Source organism: Dermacentor variabilis, chromosome 8, assembly GCF_050947875.1.
Source record: "Dermacentor variabilis isolate Ectoservices chromosome 8, ASM5094787v1, whole genome shotgun sequence".
Taxonomy (NCBI): Eukaryota; Metazoa; Arthropoda; class Arachnida; order Ixodida; family Ixodidae; genus Dermacentor; species Dermacentor variabilis.
In genome coordinates, this window is record NC_134575.1 from 27,394,061 (window position 1) to 27,407,917 (window position 13,857).

A 13,857-nucleotide genomic window follows, 5' to 3' on the forward strand; every position below is an offset into this window, starting at 1 on the left:
TCCTATATGGTGCTGCTATTCAGGACATCCACGACGGCCTGGAACATGGCGTACGGCTTCCACTGGTACGTTTCGCCCCTCACAGTGAAGTTGGCGCCCAGGCCGTCTTCGCCCAAGTCGTCAAAGACGACGCAGCGGTCGTCGGGGTACGCCTTCAGCATCTGCTCGACCTGCAAAAGAGTGGTGCCACCGAGGTTCGGGCGATTCTGTCTGGCAACGCGGGCAAGGCATTGCGTTAGAGTGGAAGTCCTACAGGAGGGCACGTTGAATCGGGAACGTCGGTGGCTACCCATTGCAATAATTAACGGCGCTAACGGAAGCCGCGGCTTTTGACAGATCGCGATACGGACCGCGTCGGGAGGGTAAGAAGCGATTCACGCAGTGACGTCACTAGAGAGGGAGGGTAGGGGGAGATTGTTGGACTGTCCGGGATGCAGCCCTTAGGGGGGTGCAGATGGGCAGTGAAAGAGGGGGGGGGGTTGAATTGGTAAATAATTTCGCGTCAAAAAAGCGAAGAGGCGCGCGTTCACGGCACGATGTACTGACTACAGGAAACAAGAAAAAAGAAAGATCGAAAATTTGTAGGCAGGTCACCCTTACCAAAACTTCATGACTTAGGGTGCTTTAGAACGTTAAGCTAAATGAAATATACACAAGAAAGGTAGCCCCTGTGAGGCACATACAATATTGTATTGCGGATACATCCGCGTAGTGCTCGTTGTAACTGCTGTAGAAATACTTCCCCGCCGGGACAGACGGTGCTAGCGGATATATTGGGAGGTAAGCGTAAGTTTTTGCTTTAAGTTAAGCTTCTTTATAAAAACATTCGTTCTACCGAGAGTGTGCTAAACTTCACTTAAATATGTAACAATCCCTGACGCCATGGCGCGTTTAGTATGGGGCAGTACTAGGCGATGTTGCCACCCGTCTATATTCCATTATTCAGTGTAGCACACAACAACACAATGGACAGGCTACAACACGACAGCACGGGCTATGTGATGCAACAGTTGTGCACGAAGCACCAAATACCACCAATATATTACGTTTCACACTTAGCAGTCAACGCCACGGAATGAAGATAGGCAACCGTAGTGCTCTCATAGAAGTTTTAACTCATCGGCGACGCCTTGCATGGAATAACTACTTCAGTTACGGCTGTAAACTGAAGACGTAAAATTACATTGAGCCCGAAACAATCTGCACCATCCGCGAGGACGGTACTTTTGTCTTCTCGAAAGTTAGCTCACCTTCGATCCTCTCTGTGACAACATGGCGCCACGCGTTTGCAACGCCATCCTGCCTGTTTGTCGCCTGGTACGCCTACAGTCATCTAAACTGCGGTGTCGATAGCGTAGTTTTCATGCTACACTACGGCTATAAAATATAGCTCCCTGCAGGTGGGCGAAGCTACACTGTTTCTACACCATAAAAAAAAAAGCGACTTCCCTACACTAGCTACACTCGTGTAAGCCAGTGTAAGTAAAAAAAAAAATAGCCCCATTTTATAGAGTAGCACAAACACACAGTGTCGTACGCGTACCTTGTATTTGAGTGTCTCGGCCATGTCGTACGCGAAGAAGCTGAGAAGCTTCTGGCCAGGTGGCGGGTGGCGCCAGTAATGCGTATGCGTGACGTTGTCGTAGTGGTAGACCATGTTCTTCTTCTCCACCGGCAACTTGTTGCCGATGGGGGCGACGAACTGCGCATGTGCAGGTAAATACGAATGGGCCATGGCCACGCAACACGCTGTGCGTCCAGGCGTCTCCACGCGGGTACGTTCTTGAATCATAACCCTGTTTTTAGGTAAGGTTAATTTCAACTCCATATATACATAGAGGTAACTCTGGCGGCACAGGCTTTCTACGCACACAAAAAAGAAAAATACTAGACGGAACTCTGGTGTTACGATCATTAGGCTGCGATTGAGACAATATTTAGTGTTCAGATTTAATCTTCCCGCTCGTCTCTTCAAACGTTCTTGCGGCGTTCTTTATGCCGTTTTAGCTTATTTTTTTATACATTGCAAGGTAATTAATATCTGCGCCCGTTGCGAATCGTTGCACTTATAAGGCAACATTTTGTTGGAAACGATGAATTTGCAAAATGACGAACAGGTTTGAAGCTTCAAAAGATGAAGTTTAGGAAAAAAAATCAGCGCGTCTTCCGTCATTCCAGCGCTGGCTGTACAATCCGTACTTGCACGCAGCTCCCGCACGCACTAGCACTACAGTTTCCCCTCGAAAATTTTCTAGAGAATTCTGTTGGCGTTAACGTCTACGGGAGTGGCAAGTATACGGTGGGTCAGCCCACGCGGGAACGATGAAAAGCCCGGGGCCCAAATCTTCGAGCTCGGGGTTGCAGACGTGGTTGCGACGTCATTTATTATGCTTTACGTTTCAAAACTTCAACGCACTCACACTAAACACAGGAAGGAAGTCGGCCTCGGCGCACACGCCTGATCATTCATATTCACGGCGTTTATAACGCAACAGGTTACTGAAAGTTGCCAGTTTGGAAAAGTCACAAAGTCGCTCTGACAAGCAAGAATGCTGAGGCTCGCGGGTGAAACAACGGCACCTCTTTTCTTCTCCCCAGACACAGCTAAATTCTGAACTCGCGGAATTAATCGTCTATAGCGACATTCATAGATGGCCCTGCGATTACCCAGCGTTTCATTTTCAACGTTATCTGACCGCACGGCACCACGGAATGTCGATCAAGGAAACAGGGCCACCGTGTTTCCAGAAACCCATTTTCCCATTTCCTGTGTACACGCACTATGCGGGAAACAACAACCTCGAGGATGGATTGGATGTCGAAACACACGTCTCGCGCCCTTGCTTTTGCTGGAAATTTCAAAAAACGGGCGTACTCGTAAGCTAGAACACCCGTAGTGCACCATTTCTGTCATTTCAGGGTTCTAGAAGGGTGTTTTGTGCGAAACATGCACCTCGCAGAATTTAAGGGTGCACGCGGGCACGTCAACATTTCAAGCAAGTAAAAAAATAATAAGTGTCTATATGCCAGCGGTTTACGCCAATTCATTGTTCAAGCACGTCATACAGTCCCAATAGGCTGCGAATGTCAACCTGCTACTTCGTGTACTTGGGGTCCCCGGCAGTGAAGTGAAATGGAGGTTGCTTGTTTTATTTTATTTGTACCCTGCCTTTCGCTTTTTAGCACTGGCTTTGTTAACGTTGTTCCAGCTCGCTGCTGTTTTATAGAACAGCTACCAATCGTCAGCAACTCACAGCGCGCCAACCAATGACAGTTGTTCAGGCGCTAGTTGGTTCTGGTGTAGCGTCGGGGCCGGCGCAATATCATGCGCAGTGAGCCTTGAGCTGTTACGCGCAGTATCGGTTGGAGTAAACACTCGCACGTGCATGTGGAGCAATATTCTACAGATATCAGAACACAGCATCTATTGTGAAGGTTAAAAAAATAAATTATGGGGTTTTACGTGCGAAAACCACTTTCCGATTATCAGGCACGCCGTAGTGGAGGACTCCGGAAATTTCGACCAACTGGGGTTCTTTAACTTGCAGCTGAATCTAAGTGCAATGATGTTTTCGCATTTCGCCCCCATCTAAATGCGGCCGCCGTGGCCGGGATTCGATCCCGCGACCTCGTGCTCAGCAGCCCAACACCATAGCCACTGAGTAACTACGGCGGGTTATTGTGAAGGTGGGGAAGCATGCTGACAAAGTGGAAAAAAAAAAAGGAACTCAACTGCTTTGTTCTATTCACCATGCTGCCTCCCGCTAGCGTCCCTTAAGTTCTTTCAGTTTGGTCACTGAGGACGTGTTGATGGGCGAGTTGGTTATACATGAATACAATGAAGGCGCCAAATAACACAACGGACGAACGAAGACAACACGGGACACCTACGCCTACGTAGTTGTCCCGTGTTGCCTTCCTTCGTCCGTTGTTTTATTTGGCGCCTTCGTTGTAATAATTAACTTTGGTGCGGATTTATAGAAAAACTGAAGCACGGAAGAGCGTGGTGTCAGCCTCTCGGTGCGCCTAGAGGCACCACTGCATTCTTAAGGTGTTGCATTATTCCTTGTAATTGTGTTATCGGAGCGGCCCAGAGCTAACATTATCGACTGGCAATCTCTAGGTCAAAAGTTGTAAAGCAAGCTTTATAGCTTTTTTTTTTCGTCAGTTAATTTTTTTTTTTTGTAGACGTCTCGGAGAGCACATGGGAATTACTTCGGCGGAGGTCCAAAATATCAGGTTAGCGATAGAGTAAGATATATCTCGGCAAAAATAAAGCGCAGTGCCCATTTCTCCAAAACACACGTTGAGGGAAAGGATGTAAATCCAAAAAAAAAAATCATCCTTTCAAATCCGCGAATGAGTTCGCCTTAACACACTTTTTTATGGGTGTAAGGGGATGAGTTATAGACATGAGAAAACACCCTTAAAGGTGCAATTTGGCCTAACGTGTACCTTTCGAAGCTCCGTTACTTTCTCTCATGCCTAACTATCTTCACTCCAAAGCCACGCGCTTCGCACATCCCAGACTTGCACGTAACGGATTACGCGCAATTAATTACTTGTAATAGTATGTTACATTGTTCTGGTTATGTTGCGATTTAACGATTACACTTCTGAAACGGTGACGCTCACTGCGCGTGTCAATTATTTTTTTTAGTAGCGAATTACGTGTCACTTGCTACTTTATTGCCGAGACAAGCTGTAGGCGGTGCCGCAATTTGGCGAACCAGAATTTCGCCGGAACGACTGTAGTCATTCCGAGATCGTGCCACCCGAGATCGTGCTACCCGAGATCGCACCACGCAGCGGCTAGTCCAGGCAGGCAAAACTGGGAGCTGAATATTTGCTTCGTCATGTTAACGCTACACCGGAAGTTGGACGACGACTCGAACCGATACCGGTGTGTCTCGACAGCGACGACCATATAGGACGTTAATGGCAGAATATTAGCTACACGGAGGAATTTTACGCGCCTTCCCTACTGACCCGATCGGGAGCGGCTTCTTCCAGTACCAAGAGCAACGAAGCGCTGCACTTTACAGAGGACCCGGATGCTGACTAACGGCAATATCTCGTGCGCGATATGTCCGCATACGTTCCAACACCGTCCTAGAGTTCTATAGGCGCCCACATCGAGCGAGTTCTCATTGTTGCTGCTGATGTCTTCCAAGACAAGCATACGGGGGAACAAACGTAACCGATAAAAAGTTTTTGAGAAGCAGTTGTTGGTAAAGATAAGCCTTCTATGCAGGACTGCAGAGGACGCACCGAACGTACCAGGCCAGTTCTTTCTCTTTACGGTATCTGAGCAGTGTTATTAAAAGTGCGAAGGGAAGTAACGCACAAGTGATCGGTTACTTTCGAATAATTATGCAATTACCTTCGCGGGGCAGTAATTGGTAACTGTTATCAATCACATTTTTGAGTAAGTAATTTTTATTGTAATCCGTTATTTTCTTCTGCGACGTGTAGACGTCAGACTCATTCTATTATTCAGTATTCCTTTGCCGCGAGAAAGTTCAAGTGCCCGTAAGGCAGCTTCGGCAGTTGCGGTGCCGCGGCCATGCACATTCCTCTTCCCCACATCTACTATGTGTTTTCTTGTCCCCCCTTCTTTTCTTCTTATACTGAAATGTACAAATAATAAGAGATCGTGGTTCGTTGATATCTATAGTCGTTGCGCACGGCACAGCTAAAGACAAGGTCACTTACATGTATACAAACACATAGCTACAACGACCAAATCGACCATTATTTTAGGTTGGAAACGACACGAATAAGACACAAAAAATATGCGTGCATTCCAGAGATGCATACGAACAGTACTGTTTGAGACTAGACACAGGTGATACCTTTCACGTGTTAGTACATGTTCTCTCACCAGCGTAATTAGCAAGGGAACGGGATGGAGCACTGAAGACTGCTTCCGATAACGAATTCCACTCCTGTGCAGCACAGCACGGCGGAAAAGCGTGTTTGATAACATTATAGTATGGGAGTTATACTAGCGTTCCTTCAGGACACGATCTATACTAGCTCTGGCACGTAAGTGGATCTTTGACGTATTCTTGTTTGGTTTATCGCAGTTCATTAATAAAGGAAATTATTGAAAGCGCGAGCAGAGGCCATCCCGTAGTGCCCTTTGGTTCTTGTCTCCTGTATTCTGTATAGCGGTGCTGCATGCCAAGTTGATCTCGGCTGTGTGGAACAGCAGGTGCAAACGCGCTTGCTCTGTAATTGTGTCACGACTGCAACATTTCGCGGCTGTGTATTCTAAGTCTCTTTCACAATAGAGAGGTTTAACTTGTCTGGTATTCCGGTAAAACGCAGACGGACGGGGCGAAGGCGTAAACGTGAGCGGGCTGCATGGTGCAGCCACCTGGTGGCGCAGTGCTCAAACAGACAGAAACGGCTAATATTGCATTAGCCGAGCGTATTCTTCGCTGCTGGCATAAATTTTCGGCATATGCGTAACCTTGTTGCTGCCAAAAATTTACACCTGTAACAAAGTAAAATATACTTGGTTACTGCAATATTAGCTGTTTCTGTCTGCACTACGCCACCAGGTCGCTGCGCCATGCAGACCGCTCACGTTTAGGCCTCCGCCCCAACGCCCCGTCCCAACGCCCCGCCCCGTCCGCCTGCGTTTTACCGGAATACCGGACAAGCTAACAAACCTCTCTATTATGAGAGATAATTAGAATACACAGCGACGAAATATTGCACTCGTGACAATTACAAAGCCAGCGCGTTTGCACCTGTTGTTCCACAGCCGAGATCCACTTGGCATGCAGCACCGCCTGCTTTTTACCGGAATACCGGGCAAGCTAAATCTCACTAATAGAGACTTTTAGCTTGTCCGCTATTCCGGTAAACGGGAGCGGTTTGGGTGGATTGCCGGATTTGCGGAGCGTAAACGTGAGCGGCCAGAGCGGTGCTGCCGCCTGGTAGCGTGGAGTTCAACCGTACAAACACAGAGCTAAAACTGCAGTAACCCACTATATCCTGCTTCGCTACTCGTGCGAATTTTGGCAGCGGCGTAATTGTGAACACCATTACGCCACTGTCGAAAATTTACACCAGCAGCTAAGCAAAATATAGTAATTAGCTTTGTGTTTGTGTGGTTGGGCCTTGCGCCGCCAGCTGGCGCCACCAATCTGGCCGCTCACGTTTACGCCCCGCTAAACCGGCAAACCGCCCGCGCTTGCCGCAATACCGGACACGCTAAATGTCTCTAATGCTGCCGTACCCGCCTCCGGCTGTAGCGTTGCACGTCTTCGTCGGAGCGGACATCGTGAATGAAGTCGATGCCGTCGACGCTGGTGTACGCGTAGTTGATCGAGGTGGTGACCGAGAAGCAGAGCCTCGACCTGTTGAGCACGTTCTTCCAGTGCGGGAATTCGCCCAGGGTGTCCAGCTGCATGCAGCACGCGAATAAAGCAGTCACGTGCATTTATAGCCGCGGTGAAGTCACCACTGTCGTGACTCCGGTGGTTCAATTGCAGTTTATTCGATATCATTAAAACGCGGGTGTGCCCGGGCGAAAAGGGGAAATATATTTGAAACTTGAGGGCGCCCGAGTATACCCACGTGCACGGCACACGACAACGATTACATAAAAAAATGCGAGAGACAGCCAGCCGAGTTTGTTGTAAAATTCCAACGCAATCTCACTTGTTAGCACATGTTCACCCGTGAGCAAAACTGTAGGGACTACAAGGTCGCCGAAGAAACTGGATTTCTTCGAAGTTAACACGCATAACCGGAAACTGACGATTGCGCTGGAAAATTTGTAATGTCAAGTTTGAATTGGAGTCTTTCTTTTCAAGTTGCATTCACAGACAGAGGAGAAAAATAGTTTTATTGCGCAATCTTTGGTCCGTATACTTTTGCTCACGAGCGTACAAGCCAGAAAGAACAACTCGACAGCAAAACACGAAAGATATTGCAAAAATACACAGTAATGACCAAAAACATATATTTACGTCGAGAAATGTTCGTGAATATTGCGTGTGCTGCATTTTCAGCCCAAATGCATTCGGAAATAAGTTTGCTTAATAACATGCAGTTCCAGTGCACGACGCAACATCTGCGACGAGACAAAAACGGAACACACCACAATGACGCTTCAGTGGCGGCAGACGGATGAATGTTGACACGTTGTCTGAAAGCGAACTAGCGCACCCTACTGGTCCTTGACGACCCTTGTTGATGCTGCTACAGAAGAGGCACGTGCGAACGACACCACGTTCGGGCGAGAATAGTAGGGACGCACTCTCTGTATAGTCCCTACGAGGCTATGTGCGCAGTAATGAAACGGGCCAAATGATAGCCAAGCTTATACCCCTGTCGGAGAAGTCGTTCTCCTCTCTTCCGGCGATTCATCCCTCGACGAACTTCAGACATCCCCTTCGCCCTCGTGACGTCACTGGGTCAGCGTCTGACCAGAACCACCTAGACTGGGTGGTTCTGGTCGGACTAGGTAAACTACGTAGTCTAGGTGGTTCTGGTCAGACCCTGCGTGCGTTCGCACGAACGGATGTTTGCATTTTTTTTTCGACTTAGAATTGCGAACGGCAGGTGTAGCGCATACGCTTAAGAGAGCTTTAGTTTAGAGGACGCAAGCGGCTTGCACACGCAAGAATTAGGGGCGCTGGTACTGCGCATGCGCAGAACCTGGCGTAGGTGTCAGCGCATGCGCAGTATCGTCGCCCTTATGTCTTGCGTGCGCAAGCCGCTTGCGTCCCCTAAACTAAACCTCTCTATAATCATGAAGAGAAATTACTCGCTGCGCGGATGACGCGTCGGACTTAGTTTTGTAGCGTTTAGTTATCAGCTTCCCGAAACATATTGCGGGCGGGGGTGGAGGGGGGGCAAGGATAACTGACAGATGGCTTGTGGACCCAAAACCGCAGCACCGCAAGCGTCTATCGGCCTCGTGCACCGCCTATAGAGGCGCCACTGATAGCCACCTAGCGGGCGCTTCCAACAATACGCGTGGGAGCAGTAGCAGACGACAACGCTTTGCAGCAAGGGTGACTGAAGTTCGCGGCTGCGATTTGTCCTTTGTTCGGGCGCCAGACTGCTACTTCTGCGGTGACAGCGGTAGGGAAGACGCAGACCTCTGTGGGGGCGGGTATGAACAAGATGTTACCGGTGTTTGGGGCAACATGGTCCACACACGCGCCAGGTGATTCCCGCAGACAAACGCCATGAAGACCATTTACATGAAGTGGAGCTCATGTAAACTAGCCGACAAATTTTGTTGACTAATGCGATGTCTCGACCGTGTTCTTTTTTTAATTCTACCCTTGCCGTAATGCTGCTTCTGTACCTCAATAATAAGCACCCGTCGTTAGTGCAGGCTTAGACAACAAATCCGCACGGTGCGATGTCTGCATATATGCCGTTGTGATTTTTCTGCCGATGAATACATGTGACGCCGCCGAATAAGTGTAGTGAAAGTCGCCTGAAGAAGAATAATTGCGAATTTATTGATAGAAACGCGTACACTATAGTCAACGAAGCCACCAAACGCACTGGTTAATAAAAGCGCATGTTAGCGCTGTACCGCCGAGAACTGCCGTTCGCGCTGCAGTTTTTGCAATTTTAAATTCCCTGAGGGAGCTGCTTGGAAACGTACAAAGTTATAGTCTAACGTTGCAGTACTTTTTTTAAATGTTACTAGAGAGAGGTGCCACATGATATATTTAAAGGCAGAGCAGCGCCAGTCCAATTAGATCCAGCGCTGGCGGCAAGGCCAGGTTTAGTCCTATGCGGCGTAAGCATAATAATAAGAAATAATTTAGTTGAGTAAAAAATTCACTTGCAAGAAGCGACTACGTTGTGAAACAAACAAATCACTCGGCGTGTTAAGTCTGCTCAGACAGCATCAAGGTGTGATGACTTACCAAACGTGACGCGAACTATTCAGCGAAAAATTGAACAATATACCATATGCAGCAACTATTAGCAATTCTCGCCCTGAGCTACCTATTTTCTAAACACATTTCCCAAAAAACCACGATATCTAAGATGCCCTCGGGCGAAATGAATAAAGCTGTTAAAGAAGCACTTGCTTGGTGTCATTCCGATAAGACACAGCGTGATTTATACCCTTTACAAACGAGGCAGGGTGAAAACCTCGCAGCTCAAAAGAATCAAGAGTTATGCATGAAGCAACTAGCAACAGTTAAACATGTGCGAAGCCACGCATAAAATAGATGTAAAAACATGAAGCGCGCGACAGCTGGTGCGAGGATTTGCCGGGCCACATAAAACTAACAATTTCAGTTCTTGCAAACTTCTGTAGCTTTAACAAACAACACAATGCGCTCATGCAGTCGTGCTGCCTAGCTAGCCCAACGCGGTAAAGAAGCGGAAAACAATATAAGCGGCAAACGGCATTCCGAACTTTAGCGAAATTCCTTTAAACCACATGCCGCACTGCAGAAGGACTTATCGCTTACGCGTCTAACTACAATCGAGTAAAAAAATAATAATAAAAAAGAAAAAAAAAACGAAGCGACGAAGGAAAGGATGAGAACAAGAAATTTCGCGCCGAAGCGACGATCCATTGCCACCGTTGCTCCTGCTGATGAGGCTTTGCGGGGAATAATTAGAACCCTATCGCCGGCACGTTTTCGCCGGTATTTGAGCCCCCCACCCTGCAACAATTCTTCTTCGACATTCTTCGGAAGCTTTGGCCATCCCACACATGCGAAGGGTGTTGCCTATTTTGCTCTCAAAACACAAACAAGACGGAGAAGCACTATCAGCGACGCAACAAACTACGGCGTGCTACGGCGCGCGGCTCGCTCCCCTCCCATGCGTTCCGCGCAAGGCCGCCACCAGTGGCGCGGCCATCGGCGTGCACGCCGCCTATAGGCGACGCTACGGAATATGTCGCACGGCAATTCAACACTTTCTGAGCCCTCCGTGGTATGGCTTTGCGGCTGTGGCATTGCTCGAGGTCCCGGGTTCGATACCGACCACGGCAACCACATTTCGACGCAGGCGAAATACAAAATCGCTCGTGTGCACTTAGATGGAGGTTCTCGCTAAATAACACCGGGGTGTCAAATTGATTGGTGCTCCGCCACTATACACAGCGGGCCTCGTAATACGATCGCTGTTTGTTACACGTACAGTCCCATGATTCAATGAAAGTTGAGCACTTCTGCTACGACGGGATGTGCCGTGTGGGCAAACAACGCCTCAGGCAAACGTCTCGCCGCGTGTTCTCTGTGTTACGCGGGCAAACAGCAGTGGTGCGCGCGCGAGGTAATCTTTGCCCCCAACTCATCACTCTCGTATTGTGCTCAACGCTAAAGAAGTTAGATATTCACCGTCGAAACCACCGCCAATTACCGTCAATCTAAGCAAAACAGCACAGAACGCTTCGCCTATACGTCGATTCTCACAGTGCGCGGGATCTCCATAATTTTATTTTTTTTCCTCGTTTCACTACTGCTTGCAAAGCCGAATGAAAGCGGTGCTCACACGCGTGCCCTCTGGAGCACGTGCTATGTGACGAGAGCATGTGCTCACGTGACATAGCACGTGCTCTCGTGTGCACGTGTCAGGTCACGTGGAACGTCTCAGAGCACGTGCCACGTGACCTGAGGCAAGCGCCTATACGGCAGGACTAGCTTCCACAGTGGGGAACGGGCGAGGGCGAATAGTGATTCTAGAGACCTAATCTAATACGAATCGATTATTTGCGGAGTCGAATCGACTAAAACATCGAACACTTTCTGAACATTGGACAGCCGTTCTTGCAATTATCATACAAAATGGTTTTCACGTGCGTGAGTACAAAACACGATTTTGTATTATTGCATTTTGAGTTATCCAGTATTGTTTATTCGCATACGCATGTTTAGTCGCATGCGCAGGACACTTCAGAGACTGCGGATGATTGCTGAATAGCCGGTAATGTCTGGATGCCTGAGCGATCTGTAGCCTGCTCCACAAGGCAACTTCTCATGCTTTATGCCCGTATACGCAACGCCCGCTATGTCTGATTGCGCTCAATTGACGTATTGAAACAGCTAGGAATATCTAAGAAAGAAACGTCTTCCTGACGTACATATATGTACTATGGCCACGTTCTTTGTTGTTTAATTAGATTGCACTGCCTTCGGCATCGGTCCACATTTTTAGTCTGCGCTATCTCCGGCACTGACCCATACTTTTCGTCGAGTAAAGCCATACTTCCGGTTTCAGCTTTAGGCACGTACACTTCGAACGAGGGCATCTGGATTACATTGCACCATTTTTGCTCTTAGTTACTCATTATTACTGCTCCGTACATAACTGTACACTAACTTTGTGCGTCTTTTTTTGTTCCAAGCTGTGTTCTGACCACTTTTTCGCTGTCCTCAAACAGTCTAACCTGACGAGACGAAAGCGGCAAGACACCCCTATCTCGCGAACCACATATACATCTGAAGCTGTTAAAGGAGACCTTGTCTACAATAAAAGAAAGTGACGTCATCCAGGGCGACTCACCATGCCTCGTGTGTGCGGGCCGGGTGGCATGATCGGGTTGGGCGGCGACGCAAACAGGAAGGAAGCGGTGTTTTGCACCCTGTCCATCAGCAAGTTGGGCTCGTCCGTGCTGTTGGCCGTGCTGATCCCTACGATGTCTGCTTCACTGCGTGGCGAGTAGGGTGAGATAAGGCGCGTCCTGCTTCAGCAGGAGCGTCGGTAAGCGTTCCGATTGGCTGCACACATCGTCCGTGCTAGCACTCTTGTGGATCGATTTGTTAAGGTTAACACGCTTGAACAACCACTGAACACGATTAGAAGTTTGCACGAAGATACAGGAACCGAAGTGGTTAAAAAGGGCCGAACAAGCTATGTCACCGAAGCAGAAAGTCTCCTTCTCGAGGAGTTTTGCTTAGCGAAGGAGACTTGCCTTCTTCAGGGCAGTGCAGTTGCTGCTCTGACGAACACAAAGAGTCCTCAAAACGTTGGCTCAAGCAACAGTCCCTTATGGGCAGCTCTTAAAGACTTAGACGAGTACCGACGAGACGTTCTCTGCTTTTCTATTTCTTTCGTCAAATGGCAGCCAATCCCTCTAAACCCTAAAAGCAAACACTGGCAAACAGCGCTCTTGAAGAAGACGTTTCTACGAAACCGAGGTTGAATTCGCAGAGCTTTTTGTTCGTAAGTGTCCTTTCCAAATGACTGGCCGTCTTCGGTAACAACACATCCAGCTGGCATCACGCAGGATTGGTTGACAATGTCTCTTACGCACAATTATATCGTGAAACCCTTCGTGAATACGGGCCCGGAGCCCGCTTTCAAGAGAAGGCTCCTACACCGGAATTTATTGTAAAAGAAAATGCCAGCCAATCGTACGGCTAGCCAATGACGTAGAGCGCTCACGAACAAGAAGCTTGGTGCTTTCGGACCCACTTTCGATTGCGGTACCTCAGAGACTGACCCATCTACATGACGTCAGGATACCCTATAGTTATATCACCATTTCTGCTATCGGAGAGTGCGGTTATACCACGCGAGGAAAGTCAGAAGAAACGGGCGATACACTCCTACTTAGTTTTTTTTTTCATGAAGAACATCATCATGCCTGACCTTACTGCTACGCAACGCGATCAAACTTTGCTTTGCGTCAAGACGTCGCGATAATGTCGATGATGTCATATTCAGCGTTTAGGGACAAAGTTTAGTATCAAATACAACGACTGTTTCCAAATCGTCGTGCTCGCTGAGTATCAATCTTTTACGCACAAGAAACACGACGCAGAGTCTTCAAGACGAGTGCAGGTCGGGCAGGTCCAACTAGATTCATCATAAACAATGCGCCAATGAGCGAAGACACCATAA

General features: G+C 48.3%; 1 protein-coding gene across 2 annotated transcripts in view; it reads right to left on the bottom strand.

Annotated features, from left to right (window-relative positions):
* Nucleotides 1-13,857, bottom strand: part of LOC142590973 (uncharacterized) — a 26,295-nt gene continuing 12,438 nt past the window's right edge. For both annotated transcript variants that reach the window (XM_075703343.1, XM_075703342.1), the window contains 4 exons: nt 12,517-12,661; nt 7,253-7,420; nt 1,544-1,702; nt 1-170 (listed from right to left, as the gene is read on the bottom strand). In XM_075703343.1, coding sequence (XP_075559458.1) covers nt 3-170; nt 1,544-1,702; nt 7,253-7,420; nt 12,517-12,661 — 640 coding nt within the window. In that variant the 3' untranslated portion in view covers nt 1-2. The remainder of the gene's footprint in view (nt 171-1,543; nt 1,703-7,252; nt 7,421-12,516; nt 12,662-13,857) is intronic.